General features: G+C 41.5%; 2 protein-coding genes across 5 annotated transcripts; both read right to left on the bottom strand.

Annotated features, from left to right (window-relative positions):
- Nucleotides 1–1592: 1592 nt before the first annotated feature.
- On the bottom strand, nt 1593–24953 carry LOC131227694 (uncharacterized). Of its 4 annotated transcripts, XM_058223488.1 has the most exons (5): nt 6341–6430; nt 5606–6288; nt 4618–4877; nt 2450–2656; nt 1593–2101 (listed from the first exon to the last, which is right to left on the bottom strand). In XM_058223488.1, exons 2-5 carry the CDS (start codon nt 6015–6017, stop codon nt 1709–1711), a joined length of 1272 nt encoding a protein of 423 aa, XP_058079471.1. In that variant the 5' UTR covers nt 6018–6288; nt 6341–6430; the 3' UTR covers nt 1593–1708. The 4 variants fall into 4 exon arrangements, with proteins under 4 accessions (XP_058079471.1, XP_058079472.1, XP_058079470.1 ...); XM_058223489.1 differs by lacking the exons at nt 5606–6288; nt 6341–6430 and adding an exon at nt 24431–24953; XM_058223487.1 differs by having other exon boundaries at nt 5606–6412.
- On the bottom strand, nt 18634–22927 carry LOC131227695 (uncharacterized). Its single transcript, XM_058223491.1, has 3 exons — nt 22506–22927; nt 20584–20805; nt 18634–19213 (listed from the first exon to the last, which is right to left on the bottom strand). Exons 1-3 carry the CDS (start codon nt 22755–22757, stop codon nt 18836–18838), a joined length of 852 nt encoding a protein of 283 aa, XP_058079474.1. The 5' UTR covers nt 22758–22927; the 3' UTR covers nt 18634–18835.
- Nucleotides 24954–25294: the final 341 nt, after the last annotated feature.

Raw genomic sequence — 25294 nt, 5'->3', positions numbered from 1 at the left:
TTTGATAAATTATATGGCAGGTTGAATTAGGTACCAGTGCGGTTGAACTAGAGCCTGACCCATTTAGATAAACAAACCACATTTCTGACCTAAAGCCCAATCCATGGGCCATCTACCTTAGGTTAAACTCCCCTTAGAAATGGTTCGAGGTAGTCATCCCACATGCAGACTTGACCCATTATCACCCGTAAGTAAGGGTATGTATGGAAATTCAATTCTATGTTAGTATGGCCGTGTGTTCGGCATCTCTACAAATGAGAGCTTATTAGCTCATTTATATAAATTAATAATAATAATAATAATAATAATAATAAACTATTTGCAAAGTAGAAAATAAGTTCCAAATTCATAAGTTGGGAGGAGTTACTTGAAAAAGAAAAAAGAAAAAAGTTAAAAAAAGGAAAAAGAAAAAAAGAGAGCTTATTTGGTATAAGTGAATGGGCATATTTTGTCTTTTATTAAACAAGTTTATTCTTAAACTTTCAAAGTGATTTCTAACTTGCCTTCTTCTCCTCTTTACAATTTCTTCCAGGTAGGCACATGGGAAGAACAGCATTTATTGAAGGTGAGGCCCCCCATGATGAATAATCTACATTAAAGGTGGGCTCACATAATGTACAGTCAAATCAAAGGTGAGCCTCACATGATGGATAGGCTGCATCAAAGTGTAGCCCCACATGATGGACGATCCACATCAAGTGGGCCTTCCCAGATAGATGGTCTACATCAAAGGTGGGACCCACATGATGGATGGTGGACATTGAACGTGGGACCATATAATGGAAGGTTGACATAAAAGGTGAGCCCACATGATGAATGACCCATATTAAAGGTTGAGCTTCACATGATGGACGGCAAAGATAGGACCTAGATGATGGATGGCTCGGATCAAGATGTGGCCTCACATGATGGACTATCAATATCAAGTGGGCCCCGCATGGTAGATGGTCCACAACAAAGGTGGGACCCATATGATGGATGGTGGACATCAAAGGTGGGCCCCTCATGATGAATGACCCCACAATGTGAACCCCACATAATGTATGGTCCACGTCAAGGTGGGCGCACATAATGAACAATTCACATTAAAGATGGGCCCTACATGATGGATGACCTACATCAAAGTGTAGCCTAACATAACAAAACATCCACATCAAGTGGGCCCCATTTGATGGGCAATCCACATCAAAGGTGGAACCCACATGATAGATGATGGTCATTGAAGGTGGGCTCACATAATGGTTGGTTGACATCAAAGGTGGGCCCACATGATGAACGACCCATATTGAAGGTGGGGCCCCCACACAATGAATGGTCCATATTAAGGTGGGACCACATAATGAACGGACTGGGCTTCACATGATGGATGGCCCACATCAAAGTGAGGCCCCTCGTCATGGACAGTCCACATCAAGTGAGCCCCATCTAATGGATGGTCCACATCCAAGGTCCCATGATAGATGACCCATATCCGAAGTGGGCCACATGATCCACATAGAAGGTGCACCCCACAAATGAATGGTGAATATTAAAAGTGGACCCCACATGATGGACAATCCACTTCGAAAGTAACCACTGTTCAAAGAAAACAGTTTTATTCATCACCGTTATTTTTCGTACGTTGCAAGTGGTAGGTAACCACTGCTCAAGTATTCATTATTACATCCAACGGTGATTATTCCTCTATACATACATGCACTTGGTCAGGCTAGGTAGCTGTGTGGGCCATCATTTCACCAACGGTTGTGGTTTGAACAAAGCTGGTGGCCATTATAGGGCAAGATTCTTCTGCTGGAAACTTAAGGGTGGCAAGGCCGGTCACCTGAGTAGGCCGAGCGGAATTTTGACCGGAGCATGCCATGATGTGAAGGTGGATCCCATCCATCCGTTCGATAGCAGAGGCGAGTGTCTCCTTCACGTCGTTGTGGTCGCAGCAATGTATGAGGCCGGCTGAGGAGACGGTGGATGGCATGAGGCTCTTCCCTTCCAGCCGGGCGATTACCACGAGCCGGCCCGCAGCAGCCGCTTGCTCACGTAGCTCTTTAAGACCAGCCCGGTCCGCTGCCAGTCCCTTGGACACTGAGTAGATGCAGATGAAGCCCTGCATGATGGATTCTGGTATCAATGGCTGTAAGTTGATGTGGGGCAAAAAAAGCACAGCATAGCTTCCATGTTGATGATGGTTGAGGGGAGGTGGGCCCCACTTGATTTGACTAGATTTCACCCAGACTTTAGAAAAAACTCAATCTGGTCATAGCTTGGCCAAACTCGAGAAAAACACGAATCCGAGATTATTTATACTTTTAAATATTTAATAATACTTTAAAAAAAAATTGAAAAAAATCGAACGAGTTATCCAGAAACTCACCCGAGTTTTTGAGTCGACTCAACTCAACTAGGCTTCGAGTCGAGTCGAGTTTTCGTGTTTGAACTACGATCTTATTCTTACCTCTTCAGTCCGCTTGATGTCCATCCCAAACCGGGTTTCTCCGGGCTCCGGCGTCAACATCACCGAAATCTCAGCCACGCCGGGCAAAAACCATAGTCGGATTCCTTGTGTGATTTGGATGGTCGCGTTTGAATTTCTTTGCCTGTACCAGCCTGTATCATGCCGGGAAATCTGGCCGCCGCCGACGATCGAAGAAGCTGTTCTTTCCTTTGGTAGGGGAAATGGATGGTTAGAGCTGAGATTTTTAAAGTGCTAAGTAGATTGTTTGTTCACCACAGGTTAAGCTTAACCTATAATGCGTTGTGTGTGAACCACTGCAATGTTTTTGTGACATCCAATCCGTACATCATATCTACCATCTCTTGTTCTCCTTGGATAAAAAAAATATATAAAAAAAATAGGCAGATACAGAAATCAAGCCACACCATGTAAACATTATGTCTAAAATCTATAAAATCGCATTGTGTGGTCCATCTGAGTTTTGGAATGGCCTGATCTTTGGGGCGTTCATTCATCCTGGCTGGACGCATCTTATGAATGGATTGGATGGAATATACAAAGATGATGGGCCACTACATAATGTGAGTAGTTTTTAATGGTGGGAGTCCACATCCCAACTGTTCTCTGCGGTGTGCCCCACCTGAATTTTGGATTAACCTATACCTCTGTTGGAAGATGGCCCTTTGATTGAACGGTTCGGGAAGCAGATTGCGTAGTGTTACTCACTACGCTGAGCTAAGCGTATTGACTAAACTCTGTGGGGTCCATCCTGATTTATTTATGTATCTTATCCATTCCTTCCATCCATTTTATCAGATAATTTTAGGGCTTGAAACAGAAAAATAAAGCATATCCAAGGCTCAAATGTACCACACCACGGGAAATAGTGTGAATTGAATGTCTACCTTTGAAATTTTCTTGAGGGCAACGGAAGTTTTGGATCAAGTTTAAATTTGTGTTTTCCCTTCATCCCTGTTTTTAAAAATCTTATGAACAGGTTGGATTAAAAACAAACATCACTGTGGGGGCTAGAACAGCTTCAACGGTGGAAATCACTATTCCCACTGTTTCCCGGGGTATGGCTGGAAAAACGGATGGACGGCGTGGATAAGCAACATCCATTCCCGGTGGGCTCAACAGAGTTTACTCAGTACGATAAGAGTGTACTGAGTATCTCAGTACGCATTTCGGTCGATACCATCCGTACGGTGTCTCTACCAACAAAGGCCCGACAAGATAAAAACAGGCAACGGTTGACATCACAAGACTGGATGATCCCATGCACTGTATGGGGCCCATCCGTGATGTGTATGTCGAATCCAAACCGTGCATCCAGTATTCCTTGTGTTCACCGTACATCCCAAGGATCATCCCTATCAAAACCCAGTTAGGACTAGGGGTGTACACAAACCGAGCTAGCTCGACCTAACTTGAAAAAGCTCAATCCGACTCAGTTCGATCCGAGTTAAGCTGATTTTTTCAGCTTGAAAATGAGTTCGAGCAGGCCCTAGCTCAACTTGACTCAGATCGAATCCAACTTGAACCCTGCTCGAAGGCAAGAAAAGTATGTACATGAAATAAATACTCTTTTTCTCTTTCTTCTTCTCCCTTTATTTTTTTCTAATTTTTATGTTACTTAGAAAGTGTTTGATAAAATAACTATAAAACCATTATTTCTGTTTATAAAACAGTGAGATTTTGAAGTTGCTGAATGGCAAATCTGGCTCAAACTTGACCCGGGCTGCTATCTGAACTAAGCCGAGCTGGCCAGTCAGGCTCAAGGACTGAGCCGAGCTGAGCTGAGCTTGAGCTGTGGTCAGCCAATGACCGAGCCGAGTCGAGCTGAGGCTAGCTCAACTCTGTTCGACTAGATGTACACCTTTAGTCAGGTCACAGTACGCCTAAAAACTATATATTCACTTTTTTTGTGGCCCACCTAAATTGTGTAATGCCAAGTACATCAAACGGACGGACTGGATGAAACTCACATATCACGATCGGCCCCACGCAGCTTAAACTAAATCATGTGATCATTCCACCCACAGAAAATATATTCGTTTCGGAGGGTTAGGATTGTTTGATCGTGGTAATCTTTGAGAATCAGACCATCTTCTGTATGGTCCGGATACATCACACGTGTACGAAAGAGAGAGATGAAAGAGACATACTGAGGTAACGATCTGGTCGGTCTGGATGTTGACGAAGATGAGTGGGACACCCGAAGAGACGGCTGCTGAAAGCCAGGCCATCGATCGCCTGGTGGTTGGCTCGATGCCGTATTCGGATGGGAATGGCATGAAAAGGATGGAGCTGATTACACTGCATTGAGGGTCAGGTAGGTAGGTCCCCACCTTCTTCTTCCAATCATATTTCACTCCCTTCTTGGGGAAGCCCCCACGGTCCACATTCACCACCTTCCTGCTCATCTCTGCATGATCATATGTAAATCCGACCGTTCATTTATTATTTTTATCAGGATCTTATGACCCGACGAGTACCCAAACCCGATTGGGTGCGGATTGCGTCCTACCACTGCACGTCTCCAGCTGGGAACGGGCAGAAGCTTTGAGTGGCCACCGTGTTGTATGGATCTTATCCACACCGTCCATCCATATTTTCGTATCATTTTAGGAAAGAAGCCCAAAAACGAGGCGGATCCAAGCTTAAGTGGACTACACAATGGAGATTAAATTCTTACCGTTGAAAACTTCTTCGGGAGCCATAGAAGTTTTGGATGGAGCTGATATATGTGTTTTCTCTTCATCCATGTCTATGTAAATTTATGAATATGTTGGATGGCAAATAAACATTACGCTGGGCCGTAAAAAAGTTTCAACGGTGAGAATCATTATCACCGCTACTTCCTGTGGTGTGGTCCACTTAAGCGTTGGATCTGCCTAATTTTTAAGTTTGTATTCTAAAATGATACGAAAAAATAGATGGACGGTGTGGATAAGATCCATTCATCACGGTTGCCACTCAAAGCTCATGCCCGTAGGACGCAATCCACGTCCGCCCATTGGATATTGATCCAGGTCCTCAAAAGTGAAAACTGTCTCCGAAAGGACCCGAACCCGATTATCCCGGGTTTGGGAACTCTAGGATCCTATAGACTAAGGGTCTGGATTGTCTGAAAAAGAAAGGCGCCGCACCTACCTTGCAGCTCAACACACTGCTCCAATGTCAAGTCCCCCAGCACAGCCACGTGGCGATCATCTGAGAGGGCTCGTATGGTGAACCGACGCTGCAGCTTAGCGCATCCATCCGGGACCACCCGGACCCGCAGCTTGAGGGTCCCACCACCTCTCCTCACCTTCACCCATACAACTTCCACCTGCCTGTTCAGCTTCGCCAGCTGCGACCTCAGCTCTGACCGCACCTTCGCTGGCACGAACCGATCCTCGCCGTCCTCTTCAGCCACGCCTTCGATGATATCGCCCGGCAGCGGCATGCTCTCGTCCCAATCCGTCTCGGGCATGCCCTGCTTCACTTGCTTCACTCCCACCAGCGTCCGCACGCTGCCCATCTCGTCTTCGGACGGGGCCGAGAAGCACGAGTCCATAGGCATTCTCTGGGGTTCGGTTTCGTTGGGGAACTTAATCGAACGGTTGGTGGGCGTTTTAGAGAGTGACGTTTTCTAAGGCGGGGTATCCAGGGGATTCTTTGAAACGGTGAGGATTTCGAGGGTTTGGAGTTTTAGATCTTCACGTCCGCAATCGTGCGGAGGTTTTGGTGTGCTTCAGTGGATCCCCGGACCAACCGAGGTGGTTGGATCCCTCACTGTGGGGCCTACCTTGATGTATGTTACTCACATCCACGCCGTTCATCCGTTTTGAAAACTCATTTTATTGGGTAATCACAAAATTAAGAAGATCCAAATCCATCGTGGACCACACCACAGTAAGCAGTGGTGATTAAATACCCACCACTAAGAACTTCTTGGGGATACTGGAATTTTTTTATTTTTTCTTTTCCATCCAACCTGTTGATAAGTTCACAAAGAACTTGAGAAAGGGATCATACAAATATAAGCTTCATCCCAAACTTTTGTAACCCACAAGAAGTTTTTAATGGTAAACAGCCACTGTTTCTTATGGTGTGGTAAACTGGGATTTAGATCTGTTTTATTTTTAGAATCCTGCCCTAGAATGAGTTTTCAAAATGGATGAACGGTATGGATTTAAGTAAAATACATCGAGGTGAGCCCCACAGGCAGGGATCCGCCCGCGTGGGTGGATCCCAAGCCTGTTTTGGTGGGACCCCGATTAGCTACTGAAAGGTTGAGTAGCGAAACTCGCTGCCGAAGTGACGTCACTATCTTAGGGCATGAGCCACAGAATGAGTCAGATTAAAAGCTCCAATGGACCCCACCAAAGAAACCAGTGGAGAGTAGAGCTGGGCATCAGACCCAGTCCGATCGGATTGGGCCCAACTTGACTCGGTCCGAGTTCTGCATGGCCTGACCTGAACTTGGTCTGATCCGGGACCAAGTCCAGGTCCTCTGACTCGATCCGATCCTAAACCATACTGACCTGGACCGATCCGAGTTCGGCTCGGTCAGGAAAACTGAGTCGGATTGAATTGGCCCACGTTCGGATCGATTTTTTTCAAGAAAATGACACTTTCTAGTGACAGAGAGTTTACTTTTTTGTAGAAAACATTTTCAAGAACCTGTTTTATTAAAATAAATAAATAAATTCCTAAATGGTTGTTTGGGTGCGGGTAAATGATTCACGCACCTATCTGACATTTAGCCCTCAAAACTAGCAATAAGCAACCCAAGCTCTAACATTTAGCCCCAAAACTGGCAACAACCATCCCAAGCTTTAGCATTTAGCACTCAAAACTAGCAACAAGCAGCCTAAAATTCAGACACATGTTTGGCCCCATAGCTCATTGTGAAACCCATTGATAACATGTAAACCAATCCAAGTCAACAGTAAGGTAGGCCCCAGCTGAAATGGAGCGTCGGCCTAGTTTTTCGAGTGGTGACTGGCAGAGCATTTTGTGAAAATAATTCCCAATAATAATTAAAAAAAAAACTTTACAGTGAAATTTAAGCGGATTCGATCCTGAAAACCCAAATTCTTTCAGAACCTCTTACAAAATTTCAAAAAAAGAAAAGAAAAGTGCGGAAAGTCCAAACTGGGGATGATGTGATACCTTGATGACGACATCTCGTGCTTCGGAATTCGAGCTGTTGTTGATGCTGATATAGCTGCAGAAGGTCTCCCCCAGGTATATGGCCCTGCAAGAGGAGAACAACAGATCACGTGACATAATGAAAGCTCACGTGAAGAGAGAGAGAGAGAGAGAGAGAGAGAGAGAGAGAGAGAGAGAGAGAGAGAGAGAGGTGGGACCCAAAGGCTTGGGGGAGGAAGAGGAGGCCAGGAAGGCCCATGGCATCATTGGAATTGCGGAGGATGAAGCGGTCGCGGTAGCTAGGATTGGCGGAGTCTGCTTCGCTGTGGGTAAGAAAAGAGGAAGAAGATCTAGAGATGGAGAGTGGAGAGGTCCGAGAGGAAGAAGAAAAGCAGAGGCATGGTTGGGTAGGGTAACTTGGTAAGAAAAGAGGGGAAGGGTTAGGGTAAAAAATCAAAACGACTATTTATAGTACCCGCCGGGTCGGGTCTGTTCGGTTCGGGTATCCAGGTTGGATTGGTCCGGATAGACCTCTATCTGCACCCGACCCGAAAGATGAATGGATCTCGGTGGCCAGACTCGATCAGGTCGATCTCACCCGCCAGTTTTGTTTGGAACGGTACCGAGTCGGGTCAGATCCACCGGATCGGGTCCAAGATACCCACCTCTAGTGGAGAGAGTGAAGCCCACCGTTAAAAAATTCTAAGGGTCACAAAAGTTTTCGATCAAGTTGATATTTGTGTTTTCCCTTTTTTAATGTATTTTTTAACTTATGAACGGATTGGATCTCAAATAAACATCACGGTTGACCTTAGGAAGGTTTCAACGGTGGATGTTACTCTCTCTACTGTTTTCTGCAGTGATCCAGTATAGCTTTGTATCTAACTCGTTCTTTGACTCATGCCCTAAAATGATATCTCCAAATGGATGGACAGTGTGGATACAACACATACGCCAGGGTAGGACCCACAGAACTTGGTGACGTCACTTTAGTAGCACTTTGGCTACTCAACCTGTCAGTAGCTAATCCGTGCCCGTTTTGGTGGGTTTCCGGGTGTTTGGCTGTTTGCTAAAGGTCGAGGTGTACACGAACCGAGCTAGCTCGGTTAGTTGGCTCGACTCGACTTGAAACAGCTCGGTTCGGGGCTGAGTTCGAGCTGGCCCCAGCTCGACTCACCTCCGATGGAACCCAGCTCGAATCGAACTCGGATCGAAACAGTTCGGTGACTCGATTACTTTGATACTGATGTTGCTTACCAAGTGTTTGATGAAATGACTCAAATAAGTGTGGCTGGTGGCAAGGAAGGTATGTATATGAAACCAACACTCTCTCTTTTTCTTGTTTTTTATGTTGCTTAGAAGGTATTTGATAAAATCCCTATAAAACCATTGCTGCTGTCTCAAATACAATGAGATTTTGAAGGTGCAGTCCAAGTGTTTGTGAAAATGCTGCAATGGCGAACTCAGCTTGATCTTGGCTCAAACTGGTCCGAGCCGTTGATCAAACCGAGCCGAGCTGGTCAGTCAGGCTTGAGGACCGAGCCGAGTTGAATTCGAGCTGAGGTCAGCTAGTGGCCGAGTCGAGTCGAGCTAAGGCCAGCTCAACTCAGTTCAACTCGATGTACACCCCTAGCTAAAGGGGTGCACCTTCGGTGGATCCCGGATTGACGGAGGTGGGTGGTACCCCTAACTATGGGGCTGACAGTGATATATGTGCATTAAATCCACACCGTCCAATCATTTTGACGGCTCATTTTAGGGTATGTTTTTAATATGGATGGACACTGGGAACTTATTCTATAAACAAAAAATTATGTCTGGCCTTTTTCCTTTATTTGTCGAAAAAGTCAAAACTCACAACATTCGTAATTAAAATAATAGTATTCTTAATTACAATTCGGACACCTATGGTGAATTGATCTAAGTCATTAATCAAATTGGTTTTAATATTTGTACAAACTGATTTTAATATTTGTACGAACCTTCAATTCAAATCTTAACTCCAAAGCAAACAATCAATAAGCAAAAAAGAGCCCGGTGACTTTTGCTATTAATTTAGATATGATCCAATTATCAATTCTTCTAAACGACTCATACAAATAAAGAAAAATTTGCATAAACTATATTGGGAAAAAAACTTTAAAGAAATATTATGGATGCCCTTATTGCAAAACCTAAACCTCAAAATTCATTACAAATGTTTCAAATGCAATAAACCAGGTTATTTTGCTAATAAATGAATTAAAAACGATCCCAAGCAAAGAATCAATACTACCTGGAACGATATTCAATAAAATTACTCTACTATTAATAAAGAATTAGTTCTCGCGATAGTAACATGCATGATCAAAATCAAAGTGATCTTTTGAATAAGAAATTTCTTCTCCGCTCAGATTGCAAGTTTGTAAAAGAAATTCTTCAAAAGAATGTTAAAAAACTTGTCTCAAAACAAAATTTTGCTTAATGACAAGCTCTTTTAGCCAATTTTTATTTTGAAATAGAATTTATATAAGGATTTTTAATTTCTTTGCTTGACTATTTTTCTTGTAAACTTTTCTAGAAAAAACTCATAGCTCCTACAACAAAGGATAAAGGTATGTAAAAGATTGAGTTTCCAATACTGACCACCAATAAATTTACCCCTCTCATTCTTCATTCTCAACGACAAGTCCAATTCATCACAGATAATGTATCCTTTTTGCCTCTTGATATATAATATTCAATGCTCCTGATTGATCTAATAATGGCCAAACTTTTACCACTAATTAACATTTCTGTCGATCATCGTCTTCCTCAAGGATAAATACTTTGAATCCACAAAGCTTCTCTGGACCCCTCACAGAGACTTCTCAAATCCACGAGGAAAAAATAAGAAAATAGAAATAGTATTTCTGAAAATTCATAAATTGATTGATAGATTGAAATAAATAAGTCTATAACCCTTTAAATAGGGATACCAAGCCTTGGAAGAAATTTTGGAATTAAACTACAACTAAAACTCCCTAAAATTCGTAACTTACTATAAATACTAAATTTACTATTTATAGTAAGTGTCCTATGTGGCTTAACCACATTATTCTCTTAATTTTTCTATGAGCTTTTCATGTTGGACATAACTCCTAAATCTCAAAGGATTAAGAGTTATAATAAAATTAAAACTTGCTAAAAATAGTAAAAACGGAAGTAAATATGGAATTCGACCATCGATCTGATGGAATCTCGCAAATTCGGTGTGGAAAACCTGGAAAAGCCAGGTTGATGGGCTAAAGTAGCTCGTCCTACCCCAAAATCATATATGGTACGTCGAGTAACTCATTCTGGCTTGTAAGATATGCCTGTTTGAAGGTTCTGACGATCTTGATGACTTCTATCTCCGATCGGGCCTTCTTTGGTCCATCTTGGACATGAAAGTGTCCGCGACCCCCTCTACATCAGATAATGTCCTGATTTTTCAAAATTATAATAAATTCTATTCATGGTTCATAAGTTTCAATAATAATAAAAAATTCTCAGTCAATCTCTACATGAATATTGGATAAATTGTGTATAATTTATGACTCACAACATAATATTATCCTAGAACCATTTTGTACACAATTACAAAAGTAATCTTATCCTCAAGCCCCACCAAGAATGTAACAAACTATAAAAATTTTCATCAAGTATTCCCTTGCCTAGATCATTCATTGGGAATAGCAAATTAAGCCCAATCCAGCTTCTTCTATCCCTTATTTATTCGAAACAACCTTTGGCAAATAGTGGGATAAATTTGATATTTCTTCCTTTCTTCTTAAGCGAACTCCTTCTCAATCTCCTTTTCCACTCCCCGTCATTTCTTAGTCCCCCAAAATCCATTAAAGAAGTAGTCATTGTCGATTTCAATATGCAAATTCAAAAAGACCTTCTCAAATAAATCAATAAACTTCAAGAGGAAGTGTTTTTTATTTTCTCAATGATCAAGCTCTATGCAATTAAGTTGATTCTACTCATAATCCTTCTGATGAAGAATCAACGACAACCCCTTCCAAAATAAATATATTTTAATCTAAAAAAGAGATCAAGTTGTGTAGCCTTCTCCAAGTCATAATCAAGTCATCAAGCCGCCAAGCCATCATCAACTTAAAGCTCCGACAAGCCAAATAAAGCCGCATCAAGAATATTGTAGCAAGGGTCACTATTCATGTTAAGGTAAGAGAGTTACTGCATCTAAAGATCAAGAAATAAGGCTTTGGATTTCAAAAGCCTTAGATTCCATCAAGATAAAGATCTGTATTTCAAAAGCTTTGAATTCCACAATTGTAAATGTAAATGAAGAAATTAATGAATTAGATTGTTTGAGAGTTTGATATGAAAAATTATTGATTTGGGGATTTTGAAAATTAGAAGTATGATATTCTTCTTTAGAGATATGATATGGATCTTGTATAGTACTGATTTTTCATTTGGGATTGTTTTTAAAGCATTTATTAGTAAAATAACTTGGTTTATTGTATTTGAAACATTTTAAAATGGAATTTGAGATTCTATCTTTGTGATAAGCGTGTTTAGAATATTTATTTGAATATTTTTCTCAATAGGCTTTATGAAAATTTTTCTTTACTATTGGGAGTCGTTTAAAATGATTAATAAATGGATCATATCCGAATTGATAATAGAAATCAGCAAGCTTTTTTTTGCCTGTTGACTGTTGGCGTTAGAGTTGATATTTAAGTCAAATGTCTATAAAAATATTAAGACCATTCCGATTGATGACTTAGATCAATTCATCGGAGGTGTATTGATTGTAGTTAAGATTACCATTATTTCAATCACGAAGGTGAGTTTTGACTTTTTCAACAAATAAAGAAGGAAGGCTAGAGATAAATTTTTCTTTCCATAATGAGTCTCCACATGTACCAATCCGATATAAATTGAAAAGGAAGATGTCATTATACTATCGAAAATCAGTTAAAGATGTATATCTTATATTTATTTCTTGCTCTTTATTTTTCTCTAAAATATTAGTTAATTTTCCAACAAAGGTTGAAGAATATTGACGATAAGAACAATAAATGACTTGGCCTCCAATGGGATTACCTTCATCATCAAGTATTAGATTACCTTGGTCATCAAGTTTGACAGCAGTAAGAATACTTTCTCGCAAAAGGGGAGATAAATAATCATTCCACCATCCATGTAACCGACTAGTGAATCCGACAATAATGGCATGTGCAATAAATTTTGATAAATGATTATATACATCGTACTCATTTTGATAGACTAAGAAATGATTGCAAAGCTATAGAAATATTGGATATTCAGATAGGCCATTTAAGTTCCATTCATACATATTATTGCCTTCAAAATGTGTATGAGGGAAGTTGTTGACTTCTTCGATTTGAAGATCAATAGGAACGAGACAATGATAATAGTTTTTTTTTTGTGTGAAATTTTGAAGCTTATATATGTGAGCTATTTATAAGGAGGAAGTTCAGCATCAAATTATGAAAAGACTTCTGGTAGGAAATCATTCCCTTCATTTTCTATTCCTAGGGTTTGTTTAGAAATAGTATTAATGTGGGGACCTTGATTATATATATATATATATATATATATAGATTGAAGCTTTTTGGAAATTTTGAAAAGAAATTCTACTGAAAAAGTTGTTGAATGTTTAGGGGATAGCTTGATTGGGTATGAAAAAATGTTGTGATTTATGAAGAGATTCCGAACAAAAGATTTGGCTTGTGAATGTAGAAGCGGAAGTTTTACTTTCTCTTTTTTTTTTTCCTAGAGTCTGTAAATAAGTATTGGTATAAGTATTTTGCAAATAAACATCACCATGGTCCCTATAAAGGTTTCAACGGTGGGTGTCACTATCACTGCTGCTACTCATGGTATGGTTTACATGCGCATTCGATTTTCCTTATTTTTTTTACTTATATTCAAAATTGATCAAGCAAAATGGATGGACAACGTTGATAAACCCATACATCCGGTGGGCCCTCTAGAGCCCCATCCTGTTTTGAGCTTACAACAAGCGAGGGTAGTACCCAATCCTCGTCCTTGCAATAGGCCGTTGGAAAATACAAATGACAAATGCGATGCACTAATTGATCTGGTGGTCATCTTCATCGGATGCGCATTTGATAGTGAGGAGCTTACCACGCTATAGCATAGTTTGGATAGTTTGTGGGGGCCACCATGTTGTATGTGTTTTATCTACCCCATCCATCCATTTTTCTCACTCGTCTTAGGGCATAAGCACAAAATTGAAACATATATAAAGCTCCACTGGTTTGGATACATTGTGGGGGCCATTATGATGTATATGTTTTATCCATGCAATCCATCCATTTTCCAAGCAATCATTTTAGGGCATGTGCCCATGTTGAAACTTAGCCAATGCTCAAGTGGACCATGACACTAAAAACAAGGGTAAAATGGCGTCCATAATTGAAACCTTCATAGGGCCCACAGTGATGTTTATTTCTCATCCAAAGTAATGTTTATTTGGCATCCAACCTATTGATGAGGTGGCACGGACATGGATCAAGCTAAATCACAAATATCAGCTTGATCCAAGACTTCTGTGCTCCCCAGGAAGTTCTCAATGATAGGCATTCAATTCCCACTATGCCTGTTTGGATTGTGGGAAGAGAGAAGAAGAAAAGGGAAAATTATAATGTACCCATTGATTTTTATTTTTCAAAACTTTCACAAGCACTGTTGAAATGTGAATTTTAATTTTGAATGTCTTATTTAGATAAAAAGGAGAAAAAATGTTATGATTTAAGAAGAGATTATGAGGAAAAGGTTTGGCTTGTGGATGTAGAAGTAGAAGCTTCATTTTTCTCTAAACTTTTTTTCTTATGGTATGTGAATAAGTATTAGTGTAAAATTATAATTATTTGGGGTATAAAGTAGAAACTTCATTTTTCTCCAAAAATATAATTGTTTGGCTATGAAAAAAATTTGTGATTTAGGAAGTGACTCTGAAGAAAAGGTTTGGCTTGTGGATGTAGAAGTGGAAGCCTCATCTTTCTCTAATTTTTTGTAGAGTATGCCAATAAGTATTGGTGTAATTATTTTGCAAATAAACATCATGATGGTCCCTATAAACATTTCAACGGTGTGTGTCATTATTATTGCTGCTACTTGTGGTATGGTTCTCATGAGAATTCAATTTGCCTCATTTTTTGGCTTATATCCTAATATGATCGAGAAAAATAGATGGACATTGTTGATAAACCCATACATCTGGTGGGCCCTCTAGAGCCCCATCCTATTTTGAGCTTGCAACAGGTGGGGGTAGTACCCAATCCTTGTCCCTGCACTAGGCGGTTGGAAAATACAAACGACAAATGCAATGCACTAATTGATCTGACGATCTTCTTCATTGAACGCGCATTGGATAGCGAGGAGCTCACCATGCTATGGCATGGTTTGGATAGTTTGTGGGAGCCACCATGATGTATGTGTTTTCCAGCTCATCATAGGGCATGAGCCAAAATTGAAACATATCCAAAGCTCCACTAGTTTGGATACATTGTGGGGCACACTATGCTGTACATGTTTTATCCATGTCATCCATCTGTTTTTCTAGCAATCATTTTAGGGCATGAGCCCAAGTTGAAACATATCCAAATCTAAAGTGGACCATAACACAAAAAACAATGGGAAAATGACATCCACAGTTGAAACCTTCCTAGGCCCTAGAGTGATGTTTATTTCTCGTTTAAAGTGATGTTTATCTGGCGTCCAACTTGTTAATGAGGCGGCACAAACACGGATCAATGTAAAAACAAATATCAGCTTGATCCAAAATTTCTATGGGCCACAAGAAGTTCTCAATGGTAGGCATTCAATTCCCACTATGCTTGTTTGGGTCGTGGGAAGAGAGAAGAAAAAAGAAACTTATAATGTACCCGGTGATTATTTTTTTCAAAACTTTCATCGAGCACTATTGAAATGTGAATTTTGTTTTTGAAAGTCTTATTTAAATACAAATGGATAAAATGTTGTGATTTAGAAAGAGATTCCAAAGAAAAGTTCTGATTTTTTTAAATTTTATTTTTTAAATGTAGAAATGGAAGCTTTATTTTTCTCTAATTTTTTTCCTATAGTTTGTTTGTAAGTATTGGTATAAAATTTTAATTGTTTAAGGTATAAAGTGGAAGCTTCATTTTTCTCCGAAACTATAATTGCTTGGGTATGAAAAAATGTTGTGATTTAGAAAGAGATTAAGAAGAAAAGGTATGGCTTATAGATGAAGAAGTGAAAGCTTCATTTTTCTCAAAAATTTTTCCTAGAGTACGTATAAAAGTATCGTTTTCTCTATTTTTATTATTATTAGAAAGTATGTAAATAAGTATTAGTGTAAATATTTTGGAAATAAAAATCATGATGGTCCCTATAAAGGTTTCAACAGTGGGTGTCATTATCACTGCTGTTACATGTGGTATGGTTCACATGCACATTCAATTTGCCTCATTTTTTTGCTTATATCCTAAAATGACTGAGCAAAATGGATAGACGACGTTGATAAAACCATACATCCGGTGGCCCTTTAGAGCCACATCCTGTTTCAAGCTTACAATAGGCGGGGGTAGTACCCAATCCTCGTCCTTGCAGTATGCGGTTGGAAATTACAAATGACAAATGCGATGCACTAATTGCTTTGTTGGGCATCTTCATCGGATAGCATTGGATATTGAAGAGCTTACCACGTTATAGCATGGTTTGGATACTTTGTGGGGGCCACCATGATGTATGTGTTTTATCTACCCGTCCATCCTTTTTTCCAGCTCATCTTAGGGCATGAGCCCAAAATTAAAACATATCCAACGCTCCACTGAATTAGATGCATTATGGGCCCTACTATGATGTACATGTATATGTTTTATCTATGCCATCCATATGTTTTTCAAGCAATCATTTTAGGGCATGAGCCCAAGTTGAAATATATCCGTAGCTCAAGTGGACCATACCACTAAAAACAATGGGAAATGATGTCCACCATTGAAACCTTCCTTGGGCCCACAATGATGTTTATTTCTCAGCCAAAGTGATGTTTATTTGGCATTCAACCTGTTGGTGAGGTGGCACATACATGGATCAAGCTAAAACACAAACATCAACGTGATCCAAAACTTCTATGGGCGGCAAGAAGTTCTCAACGGTAGGCATTCAATTCCCATTATGCCTGTTTGGATTGTGTGAAGAGAGAAGAACAAAAAAGAAAATTATAATATACCAATAATATTTTTTCAAAAATTTCACAAGCACCGTTGAAATGTGAATTTTATTATTGACGATCTTATTTAGATAGAAAGAGAAAAACAATGTTGTGATTTAGCAAGAGATTCCGAAGAAAACGTTTAGCTTGTGGATGTACAAGTGAAAGCTTACTTTGCTCTATTTTTTTCCTATAGTATGTAATTAATCATTGGTGTAAAATTATAAATATTTGGGGTATGACGTGAAAGCTTCATTTTTCTCCAAAATTATCATTGTTTGGGAATGAAAAAATATTGTGATTTAGGAAGAGATTCTGAAGGAAAAGTTAGGCATGTGGATGTAGAAGTGAAAGCTTCATTTTTCCTATAATGCGTAAAGAAGTATTGGTGAAATTATTTTGCACATAAAAATCAAAATGGTCCTTATAAAGGTTTCAACGGTGGCTTATCACTGCCACTACCAGTGGTATGGTTCACATGAGCATTCAATTTGCCTCATTTTTTGGCTTATAGCCTAAATTGATGGAGCAAAATAGATGGACGACATTGATAACCCATTCATCCCATGGGCCCTCTAAAGCCCTATCCTGTCTCGAGATTGCAACAGACGAGGGTAGTACCCAATCCTCGTCCTTGCAGTAGGCGTTTGGAAAAATACAAACAACAAATGCGATACACTAATTGCTCAAGTGATCATCTTCATCGAACACGCATTAGAGAGTGAGGAACTCATCACCATGATGTATCTGTTTTATCTACCCTGACCATCCGTTTTTCCTGCTCATCTCAGGGCATAAGCCCAAAATTGAAACATATCCAATGCTCCACTAGTCTGGATACATTGGGGGGACCAGCATGATATATATGTTTTATCCATACCATCCATCCATTTTTCCAGCAATCATTTTAGGGCATGAGCTCATGTTGAAACAAATCTAAAGCTCAGGAGGACCATACCACATAAAACAATGGGAAAATGACATCCACAATTGAAACCTTCCTACGGCCCACAATGATGTATATTTCTTATCTAAAGTAATGTTTATTTGGCATCCAATCTATTGATGAGGTGGAACGGACATGGATCAATCGAAAAGACAAATATCACCTTGATCCAAAACTTATTGTGATTTAGTAATAGGTTCAGTGTGATGTTTATTTCTCATTTAAAGTGATGTTTATTTGGCATCCAACCTGTTGATGAGGTGGCAGATTAAGATAAAACACAAATATCAGCTTGATCCAAAACTTCTGTGAGCCCCAAGAAGTTCTCAATGGTAGGCATTCAATTGGCGTTATGCCTATATGGATTGTGTGAACATAGAAGAAGAAAAAAGAAAATTATAATATACCTGGAGATTTTATTTATTTTTTTTTATTTTTTTATTTCCAATTTTTTCACCAACACCGTTGATAACCGGTCATTAAAATTTTCTCCTGGGCCACAAGAGTTTTGGATCAAGCTGAAATTTCTCCTGGACCACAAGAGTTTTGGATCAAGCTGATATCTGTGTGGTCTCTTCATCCAGATATTTGTGACCTTATCAACAGGTTGGATGGCAAGTAAACATGGCCGGGATTCACTCACTACTGTTTCCTGTGGTATGGTCCACCAAAGATTTGCATCTGCTTCATTTTCTGGGGTGTGCCCTAAAATGAGCTTTCAAAATGGTTGAACGGTGCGGACTTAATGCACATACATCACTGTAAGCCCCACAGTCAGGGTCCCACCCACCTCAAGTAGATCCAGAGTCTCACCTAATCCGCTCCCTCGATTGAAAGCATCCCAAACTTTCATCAGATGATCTGAACCTTCCAGAACAAACAGCACCAGGAAATACACGGTGCACATTCATTTGGACTTAATTACATGTATTCTAATAAATACATTGATTTCACTACTAACAGTTTTGTTCGTTACCGTTATTGTTCGTACGTTGCAAGTGGTAGGTAACCATTCTTCATTCATCCCTCATAACATCCAACGGTGATAATTCCTACTATACACACACACACGGAGATTTGATCAGACAAGGTGGAACCAACGGTTGGATGTGGTTGGAACAAACGTGGCCACCGTGTGGTAAGATTCTTCTGGGGGTTTAAGGGTGGTGAGACCCACCGTCTGATAAGGCCGAGCGGCTTTTTGACTGGACCATGCCATGATGTGAAGGTTGATCCCGTCCATCCGTTCGATAGCAGAGGCGAGTATCTCTTTGACTTCGTTGTGGTCGCAGCAATGTATGAGGCCGGCTGAGGAAACGGTAGATGGCATGAGGCTCTTCCCTTCCAGCCGGGCTATTACCACGAGCCGGTCCTCCGCAGCCGCTTGCTCGTGTAGCTCTTTAAGACCGGCCCGGTCCGCCGCCAGCCCTTTGGACACTGAGTAGATGCAGATGATGCCCTGCATGATGGATTCTAGTATCAATGGCTGGAAGTTGATGTGGTGAAAAACAATCACAGCATAGCTTCCATGTTGATGATGGGTGATGGGAGGTGGGCCCCACTTGATCCAACACTTGGGGAAACGGATTGGCTACTCCCCCTGCCACTAACCCGGTGGCTGATGGTCGGTGCTCTGTGGGCCCCACCATGATGTATGTGTTTCATCCATGCCGTTCATCCATTTTTGAAGATCATTTTATGGCTTGATAACAAGTATGAGAGGGATATAAATCTAAGGTGAACGACACCAGAGGAAAACAATAGTGATTGGATATCCACCATTAAAAACCACTTAAGGCACACTGTACTGTTTATTTGACATCCAATCTGTTGATTACGTAATACAGACCTGGATGAAGGGAAACAAAGATACGCTTTATCCGAAACTTTTATTGGCCCCAAAAAGTTTTTATAGTCGAGGTTCATTCAATACGGTTTTCTGTAATGTGGTCCACTTGAGATTGCGATACACCTCATTTTTTGTCTCTTTCCCTAAAATGATCTATAAAAATAGATGAACGGAATGGATGAAACAAATACATTATGGTGGATCACAGAGCACCGAACATCAGCCCTTGGCTGGTGGCCGGGGTAGTAGCCAATCCGTTTCCAACACTCGGACGCTGATTTCCTGCGAAAAGTTCCTGCGCTGGAACCTAGGTGGGTCCACCGTGATGTTCGTGATGTTTGTGAGAAATTCACCCGTCCATCCGTTTTGTGAGCTCGTTTTAGGAATTGAGACCAAAATTGATCAGGATCCTAGACTCAAGTGGACCGCACTAAAGGAAAATGTGGGTAGGGAAATTCCCACCGTTGAAACCTCGCTGGGCCGACAGTGATGTTTACCTGCCATCCACGCTGTTCATAACGTCATTCCTACTAGGATGAACTGAAAACACGAATGTTAGCCTGATTCAAAACTTTTGTATCCCCACAAATATTTCAACTGCAGACATTCAATCCTCATGTTTTCGGTCCACTTGAGTCTTGGACCTGTCCCATTCTTCGCCTCATCTCTTAAAATGATCTCACAAAACGGATGGACGAGTTGGGTTTCTCGTAAACATCACGGTGGCCCCAGCTAGGTTCCCAATGCAGGAACTTCTTTAGCAGGAAATCCAACGCTCCCCATGAAGCAAAAGCGACTGGGGCCCAGTCCATAACATGCCTACACTATCTTTGATTGATCGGATGGGATGATTGCGTGCATCATAGACGATCATTCCCAAGCATGATTAAAACCTTTGAAAGGCCGAGATTTTTTGAGTCGACTCAACTCAACAAGGTTTCTGAGTCGAGTCGGTTTTCGTGTTTGAACTATGATCTTACCTCTTCAGTCCGCTTGATGTCCATCCCAAACCGGTTTTCTCCGGGCTCCGGCTTCAACATCACCGGAACCTCCTCAGCCACTCCGGGCAAAAACCATAGTCGGATTCCTTGTGTGATTTGGATGGTCGTGTTTGAATTTCGTTGCCTGTACCAGCCTGTATCATGCCGGGTGATCTGGCCGCCGCCGCCGCCGCTGTCGCCAGCGCCAGAAGCTGTTCTTTCCTTTGGAAGAGTAAATGCATGATTAGAGCTGAGGTTTTTAAGTATTAAGGATATTGTTTTTGTTTGTCATTAGCATGTCTCTCTCTCTCTCTCGTGTTCTCCTTGGGATAAAAAATCAGGCAGATCCAGACCTCAAGGGTTCGTTTAGATTAGGCCGATAAGTAATTTTTAAAGTTAACAAATTACTTAAGTTAGTATTATAAGCATCAATATAAAAGTAACTTGTGCTGAAAAGTTACTTATCTCAGTGAGATTTTAAGTTTAGCTTTTCAACTTATGACTTTTCTTCTCTCCATGCGAGTGATGATCCAAATGGAAGTGGATTGCATAGTGAGTAACTCACCATCACTTGGTGTACTGAGTAAACTCTCTGTGGTCCACAATGATTTATGTATTTTATCCTCTCATTTCATTCATTTTATCATATAACTTTAGAGCTTAAAACCTAAAATAAAACATATACAACGTTCGAATGGACCGCACCATAGGAAATAGCTGAAATGAATGTTTACCATTGAAAATTTCTTAGGAGCCACAAAAGTTATAAATTAATCTTATATTTGTTTTTTCTTTTTCCCTTCATTATATCTTCATGATTTTATGAACAAGTTAGGTGACAAATAAACATCACTGTGGGGCCTAGCAAGGTTTCAGCGGTGGAAATCATTTGTGGTATGAACCACTTGATCTTTGGATATGCTTCAATTTTGCGTTCGACCCCTTAAATTAGATGGAAAAGCAAATAATAGCTAGTGTGGATAGATTACATACATTCAAGGTGAGCCCAACTGAGTTTACTCAGTACGATGGGAGCGTACTGAGTAACTCAGTAGGCAATCTGATTTCGATCTAAATCATAAGTGGGGCCCACACAAAGGATGGTCTACATCGAAGGTAGGAGCTACATTAATGTGAGCCCACATAATGAATTGCCCACATCAAAGGTAGGCCTATAATGATGAATGACTCACATCCAAAGTGGGCCCCACGTGATGGGCAACCCACATTGAAGGTGGGATCCACGTGAAGAGCGGTGGATATTAAAGGTGGCCTCACATGATATTAAAAGGATGATCACATGCACTATGTGGAGCCCATCCTTAATGCATATGTGAAATCCAAACCGTGCATCTACTACTACTCCTCGTGCTAACCGTATATAACAAGAATCATCCCTATTAAAAACTTAGGTGGGACACAGTACAGAGAGCAATGTACAATCACGCCTAAAAACTATATATTCTCTTTATTTGTGGCCCGCCTAAATTTTGTAGTGACATATGTCCAAACGTGTTTCTTCATCTTGGTGGGGCGCACCTGATGACTGGTCTGGATGACATAAAAACAGCAGCGGACCCCACATTCAATCTGGAAGTTTGTGTCCCCCTCAGTATCCCCATTGCTCCTTTGGTTTAGCCAAACTGAGTTGTCAATCAGGCTGGATTTTTTAATCTAATCCTAACATTGGGAGCTACATCAAACGGACGGACTGGATGGCACTCACACATCACTATGGACCCCACATCTCAAACGTAGCGCACGGGATCATTCCCCACAAGGAAATGCATTCATTTTGGAGGGTTAGGATTGTTTAATCAGGGCGATCTCTGACAATCAGACCATCTTCTGTATGGCCCACCTGATGAATGGTCCAGATATAGCATATATATGTATGACAGGGAGAGATGAAAGAGCCATACTGAGGTGACGATCTGTTCGGTCTGGATGTTGACGAAGATGAGTGGGGCCCCCGATGAGACGGCCGCTGAAAACCAGGCCATCGATCGCCTCGTGGTCGCCTCGATGCTGTATTCGGATGGGAATGGCATGAAAAGGATGGAGCTGATTACACTGCATTGAGGGTCAGGTACGTAGGTCCCCACCTTCTTCTTCCAATCATATTTCATTCCTTTCTTGGGAAAGCCGGCATGGTCCACCACCCTTCTGCTCATCTCTGCATGATCATATGTAAATCTGACCGTTCATCAAATAGATATTACACAAGATCCGGTGAAAGAAGGGGTACGGTGATGTCTGATCGCGATCCAAGGGCGGTGATAAGTGGGACCCACCATTGGAGGTGGTGGGCCCGTATGTTTTGGACTATCTAATCGTGATATGACGGTGGTGATTAACATATACATGATGAGATCTTACGTCTACGCGGATTGCGTATGTACTAAGTGCGATACAGCATAGCGAGTAAATTATGTGGAACCCACTGTCGATGTATGTGCGTTATCGACGCCGTCCATCAGTTTTTTCAGATCATTTTAGGGCAGGAACCCAAGATTGAAGCATATCCAAAGCTCAAGCGGACCACACCACAGGAAACGGTGGGGATAATGACATCCACCGTTGATACCTTCGTAGGGCCCACAGTGATATTTATTTTTCATCCAACCTGTTAATAAGGTCAACAGACATGAATGAAGGGAAGACACAAATATCAGCTTGATCCAAAAATTTTGTGGCCCTTATGAAGTTTTCAACGGTGAATTCACACTGTTTTTTGTGGTGTGGTCCACTTGAATGTTGTATAGGCTTCCCCTACAACGAGCTGATAAAACGGATGGACGGCGTGGATAAGACACATAATCACGGTGGACCCCACAGAGTTTACCCATTACGCAATCCGCTTCCGTTTTGAAGGATTTTGCACACGTGGGCCCCACCGTTTGTAATCCAAAGGTCTCCAATCGTGGTCAGGGTCTACCCACCAAGCTTAGACCCGGTTAAAAAATAGGTCGGGTCTAATTCGGAACTGGTTAATTTTAATAGTTTTGGTAAGCCACACACGTGTAAGAGAGCCCCTGCCACACGTGTCCAAACGGCACACGTATGCCTGATCTATTCCATTAATCAAGGTGGCTACGTATTTTTTGTCCCCGAAATAACCTGACCCGGCTTGAAACCAAGATCTGAATACCGGAAACGGATTGGCCACTCCCCCTGCCACCCGCCCATGGCTGGTGGTCGGTGCTCTGTGGGCCCTACCATGATGTGTGTGTTTCATCTATGCTGTTCATATATTTTTCCATATCATTTTATGTTATGAAACCAAAAATGAAGTATACCAAAATCTCAACGGGACCACATTACAGGAAACTTGAATGAGCGTAGACCATTAAAAACCTTTTGGGGGCTATAAAAGTTCTGGGTCAAGCTGATATTTGTTTTTTCCTTCATCTGGGCTCGTATGACCTAATCAACAGATTAGATGTCAAACAAACAGTACAGTGGACCTTAGGAGGATTTTAATGGTGGATATCCAATCACTATTGTTTTCCCGTGGTGTGGTCCACATGAGATTTTTATCCCTCTCATTTTTGTATTCAAGCCCTGAAATGATCTGTAAAAATGGATGAAACAGATACATCATGGTGGGGCCCACAGAGCACCGAACACCAGCCACCGGGCTGGTGGCAGGGGGAGTAGTAGCCAATCCGTTTCCCTTAATACCTGGCAAGTACCCAAATCCGATTGGACACAGATACAGACCCGGGTCTTCAAATGTGAAAACTCACCATGAAAGGACCCGAACCCGATCATCCCGGTTTAGAACTCTCGGACCCGGTTCACCAACGCTCTGGATTGTCTGAAAAAGAAAGGCAACCCCACCTACCTTGCAGCTCAGCACACTGCTCCAATGTCAAGTCCCCCAGCAAGGCCACGTGGCGATCATCTGAGAAGGCTCGTATGGTGAACCGACGCTGCAGCTTAGAGCATCCATCGGGGACTACCCGGGCCCGCAGCTTGAGGGTCCCACCACCTCTCCTCACCTTCACCCACACCACTTCCACCTGCTTGTTCAGCTTCCCCAGATACGAGCTCAGCTCTGACCGTACCTTCGCTGGCACGAACCGATCCTCGCCGTCCTCTTCAGCCACGCCTTCGATGATATCGCCCGGCAGCGGCATGCTCTCGTCCCAGTCCGTCTCGGGCATGCCCTGCTTCACTTGCTTCACGCCCACCAGCGTCCGCACGCTGCCCATCTCGTCTTCGGACGGGGCCGAGAAGCACGAGTCCATACGCATTCTCTGGGGTTCGGTGTCGTTGGGGAAATTAAGCGAACGGGTGGTGGGCGTTTTAGAGAGTGACGTTTATTTAAGGCGGGGAATCCAGGGGATTTTTTGAAACTTTCTTTTGTACGGTGAAGATTTCGAGGGTTTGGGGTTTTTAGATCTTCACGTCCGCTGCAGAGGTTTGTGTTTTGGTGGGGAGCGGATTAGCTGTTACCCGGGTAACACCTTAGTGGGTGTTAATCTAACCTTGTGGGGCCCATCTTGATGTATTTTTTGAATATCTACGCCGTCCATCTGTTTTTCCATCTCATTTTAGGACGCGATCCCAAACCTTAAGAATATCAGAATCTCAGGTGGACCATACAACTAGAAACAGTGATGAATGACCATTAGAAATTCTTTGTAGATCAAAAACGTTTTGGATGAAGGTAATATTTGTATTTTACCTTCATCCAGATATTTTT

The sequence above is a fragment of the Magnolia sinica genome, chromosome 15 (genome assembly GCF_029962835.1).
Source record: "Magnolia sinica isolate HGM2019 chromosome 15, MsV1, whole genome shotgun sequence".
Lineage (NCBI taxonomy): Eukaryota > Viridiplantae > Streptophyta > Magnoliopsida > Magnoliales > Magnoliaceae > Magnolia > Magnolia sinica.
This window is presented reverse-complemented; position numbering and strand designations above follow the sequence as displayed.

Bases quoted from the DNA above. Each gene is read 5' to 3' on its own strand.
- LOC131227695 (XM_058223491.1), bottom strand. From the start codon at position 22,757: ATGAGCAGAAGGGTGGTGGACCATGCCGGCTTTCCCAAGAAAGGAATG. The intron at 20,806-22,505 runs GTATGGCTCTTT...ACTCTTCCAAAG, and splicing joins CCGAACAGATCGTCACCTCA to GAAAGAACAGCTTCTGGCGC. The intron at 19,214-20,583 runs GTAAGATCATAG...TCCATCATGCAG, and splicing joins ACATCAAGCGGACTGAAGAG to GGCATCATCTGCATCTACTC.
- LOC131227694 (XM_058223489.1), bottom strand. From the start codon at position 24,842: ATGCGTATGGACTCGTGCTTCTCGGCCCCGTCCGAAGACGAGATGGGC. The intron at 4,878-24,430 runs GTAGGTGGGGTT...ATGATCATGCAG, and splicing joins GCAGTGTGCTGAGCTGCAAG to AGATGAGCAGGAAGGTGGTG. The intron at 2,657-4,617 runs GTATGTCTCTTT...CCCCTACCAAAG, and splicing joins CCGACCAGATCGTTACCTCA to GAAAGAACAGCTTCTTCGAT.